This window comes from Oryzias melastigma, linkage group LG1 (genome assembly GCF_002922805.2).
Source record: "Oryzias melastigma strain HK-1 linkage group LG1, ASM292280v2, whole genome shotgun sequence".
Lineage (NCBI taxonomy): Eukaryota > Metazoa > Chordata > Actinopteri > Beloniformes > Adrianichthyidae > Oryzias > Oryzias melastigma.
Window position 1 is genome coordinate 8,088,061 of NC_050512.1, and position 4,098 is coordinate 8,092,158.

General features: G+C 40.8%; 1 protein-coding gene across 2 annotated transcripts in view; it reads left to right on the forward strand.

The window, feature by feature from the left end:
• The first annotated feature begins 790 nt into the window (after positions 1-790).
• LOC112137455 (complement C3) overlaps positions 791-4,098 on the forward strand; it is a 132,518-nt gene continuing 129,210 nt past the window's right edge. For both annotated transcript variants that reach the window (XM_036211637.1, XM_024259793.2), the window contains exons 1-8: positions 791-937; positions 1,025-1,113; positions 2,533-2,615; positions 2,695-2,782; positions 2,857-2,959; positions 3,054-3,174; positions 3,269-3,384; positions 3,509-3,655. In XM_036211637.1, the coding sequence (XP_036067530.1) occupies positions 794-937; positions 1,025-1,113; positions 2,533-2,615; positions 2,695-2,782; positions 2,857-2,959; positions 3,054-3,174; positions 3,269-3,384; positions 3,509-3,655 (891 nt within the window). In that variant the 5' untranslated portion in view covers positions 791-793. The remainder of the gene's footprint in view (positions 938-1,024; positions 1,114-2,532; positions 2,616-2,694; positions 2,783-2,856; positions 2,960-3,053; positions 3,175-3,268; positions 3,385-3,508; positions 3,656-4,098) is intronic.

Below are 4,098 nucleotides of genomic sequence, written 5' to 3' on the forward strand. Positions count from 1 at the left end.
TTTCCAGGGATGCTCATCATCACTTCTTCTAGCTTTTTCATTGCCCTTCTTTGTGTCTCTGTCAGCGGACTCACTTCTCTCCGAACTCCCTTGATTTTAGCCTTCAACCGTTGTTTCCATGGTGAGCATTATTTTCTCTCATGCTTGCTCTTATAGCCAAGCACTTCAAGGATCACTGCTGCTGATGTGTAAAACAATTCATTGGTTTCTGTGATTGTTGTGTTAGGTATTGCCCTCAGTGCTTCATTCACAGTTTCCAGGAGACTTTCAGGTGGTACTTTATTTAACCATTGTAGTTGGTGTCAGGGTTGCGTTGTGTTTATTGTTCCAGTAGCCCACTTTCCATCAAGTAGCTCTGGTTCCCAAGCACCGTACACAGACCTTAATTGGCCGAACAATGCTTTTTCATTGCCAATGTTTCTCATTGGTTATGAGGTAGATAGTGGCATCTTGCTCAATGACTCCCACTGGATTATGTTAATTAGCTCCCCATTGTTATATTATTTACCCAATCAATTGCTCATTGTACCCACTGGGTATCAACTGGGAATTGAACCCTGGTTTCTTGCGTGCCAGCCCTGCACGTAGCCAACAAATTCTTAACACTCTGTTAATGATTACACATTTGTATTTTGAGCAGCAGAGCACTCAAGTTTAACAAATACGATTTTTTAGTTTATATAGCAGAGGTGGGGACTCGAGTCACATGACTTGAAAAAAATGGTGATGCAAAAAAATCCATATCGTCCAGCCCCAATTAAACACCCACATTTCCATAAACATTCACACAAGCATGTGCAAAAACATGACTCAGACAGCAGATAAACAAAGTGTGTGTGTGTTTTTAGTGTATTTCAGAATGTTTGGTTTGACCCCTCACATGGAGCCAGTAGTTAATGACATCAATACTGACACCTCCATCTCCATAGAAATTGAGGTATTCTGTTTAATTCTTCTATGTTTTCAAATTGGACTTTGAGCAATGAATGAATTATTAGAAACACCAAATGTTGTCTATCTACAGACCCCTGACGGTATCATCCTACCATTGGACTCCATCTCTCTCAACTCAGGAATGCACTCTGGACACTACCAGCTGAATGAGATTGTCAGGTGAGATCTTCTTTCATGTGCTTAGAACTTCAACAGAACTGGTGGATGCAGAGTCACAGCAAATTGATACTGTATGATATGTATGTAGATACGAAACACACTTTAACATAATATTTCTCCGAAGCTATAAAGTAGGCTAAAAACAGTCAAAATCTGTATGGACAGAAGAGAGCCGACAAGAGAAGTGGGAGATTAAGCACAAGGAGAAAGTAGAGAAGACAAAAGTTAAATAAAAGCCATCTGAGGTCTTGTATGAGAGGTTAGACACAAAGGGCAAAGAGGTCCAGGACTCCCTTGAAAAAGAGATTGGTACTCTCATTGGAAACTTTCCTGGTAAATAAAGGCTAAATAATCTGTACAGGTGAGGTAGAGGAACAGAGATAGAAGGATGTGCAGCAGATTAGGATGATTGTGGAGATAGAAGTGTGTTGAGAGGTTCTACAAGTGTGATGGAAAGTTAAAAGGAGAACCCAAAAAACGGATGAATAAGGAAAATCTTATGCTGCATTCCAGCCCAGTCTCAGTAAAATGCGTACATATGCCACGATTTGGGAAATACCGTGTATAATATACGCCAAAACCGGTTTTTGCGTGCATATAATATGCGCGGTCCTAAACGTGTTAAAATGTGTTTTCCACGTTTGAAACGTCCCCTGGTGGAGGCGTGAGCATCACAGACAGCCCCACAAACGAACAATTTGCTTTTCTAACCCTAACCATAACCGTAATCCTAACCTTAACCAGGAACAACGTCATTTAGAAAAGAGCCGGAGGATTTCTGACCACGTGATCAAAACGAAACCTAAAAACTCGTGTATATTGTACGCCGGCGCAACCTATTCTCTACCATTGCGTATCATATGCACGCAAAAAGCGTGTTTGGCGTATATTATACACGGTATTTCAGAGTGCAAAGTCGTGGAATATGTATGCATTTTACTGAGAGTGTGTTGTGCATTCACACCAGAAGGGATTCACACATCAAACTCGTGTCTGCTGCCTGTCTTTTGACGCATGTCAAAGTTGCAGCTCAACGTCTTGATGCTCTGACTGGGGAGCAACCACCAAAGTTGAACTGGACTTTATTTGTTCCCACGTCATGGAAAACATGAATGGTTTCAAAAGAGCAGCTTGAGTTTAAATGCTTTGGAGAGCTCTACAGAGGTGCCAGCATGTTGCCATGTCTGGGTTCACCAGATGATTCAGAGCCTCTCCTGGTGCCATGCACTTCACTCCTGGAGGACATTACAGAAGGTAGTGTGAGTGGAAAAAATACAGATAAATGGGTTAAATAGAAGCTGACAATTTTCATTCCTGCAGAGATCTGTTATTGGTTGTATTGTTCAGTCAGGTTTTAAGTGCAGAACAGTTTTCTTTTCTTGAAGGTTCTAATCCATTTCATACTGTGTGTCTATACAGTCCTGGACTTTGGAAAATTGTGGCAAAGTTCCAGAGCAACCCACAGGAGAGCTTCTCTGCAAATTTCGAGGTCAAAGAATATGGTAAAGTGATTCTTGTAAACCTGTTTGCTTACAATTTTCTTGAAGGACCAAAACCTAACCTAAAAATTTTTTGTCACAGTACTCCCCAGCTTTGAGGTCAAGCTCTCTTCCCTGAGACCTTTCTTCTATGTAGACAGTGAGACTTTAGAGATTGACATTAAAGCCAGGTGGGTGAATCTTGTTTGCAAGAACATGTGGCATTAAAGTCCTATTTCCATGGTAACTACTGTTTGATTTGCAGGTATCTTTTTGGTCGAGAAGTGAATGGGAATGCCTATGTAGTGTTTGGGATCATCGACCAAGGTCAGAAGAAGAGCCTCCCTGACTCTCTATCTCGAGTGCCGGTGAGAACAGATTGTTCATTTATTCAATTATGTCATGATGATCCTGTTGCAAACTTTCAGATAGTCAGAACTTTATGTGTCTTTGGGTCCTTAGATTGAGAATGGAGAAGGAAAAGTAGTGTTGAAGAGGGAACACATCACAAAAACCTTTTCAGATATCAATCAGCTTGTGGGCTCCTCCATCTTTGTTTCTGTTAGCGTGCTGACAGACAGTGGTAAGATGAAGACAACCCATCCTCATGTCAATCATCCTGCTTCAAAAAGGGGCTCAAATGACTCCATTGTGCAATTCTTTGAAATATTTGACAGGCAGTGAGATGGTGGAGGCAGAGCTCAGAGGCATCCAAATCGTCACATCTCCTTACACCATCACGTTTAAAAAAACTCCAAAATATTTTAAACCTGGAATGTCCTTTGATGTGGTGGTAAGACATTGACCTATGTTTGTACAGTCTGACTGAAGTGTATGGCACTGACTCTTTGAAAAATTCTAAAAGAGAAATGTTCAACCTAACCTGATGATATAACCTTTCTATTACTGGATAACAGGTTGAAGTTTTAAATCCAGATGAAAGTCCAGCAGAAAACATCCCAGTGGTTGTAACACCTGGTCCTGTAAGAGGCTTTACTGCAGCCAACGGCATGGCGAGGCTGACCATCAATACAGCAACACAGGCTGGAGGGCTATCAATCTCTGTAAGACCAAACCCCTAACAATACAATGGAAAAGCTGCTGCAAATATTTTTTTCTAACCAAATATATTCAATTTAGGTTTAATGATAAAGAACCAGATTTTTTTATGCTACACATAAAAGAAAAATGTTTGAGAGAGCTAAATTATTTTTGGTAGGGTTATAGTTATAATTGTATTAATTTAGAACATTGCCATTTATAATATCCATGTCTCTCCATCCATTTGCTACACCTGCCTTTAGTGGTCATGGTGTTGCTGAAGCCTATCTCAGATACAGATAGGTGAACTGGCAGCCCTGAGCAGGTTGCTTATTCGTTGCAGGGCTGGATAACCGCACACACTAACATTCACAGCTTGAAGAACAGAACACATCAGCCTATAGTGATCGACAATAGCACTATAGAAACCGTTACAGCTTTTAAATACCTTGGAGTTCACCTGGAC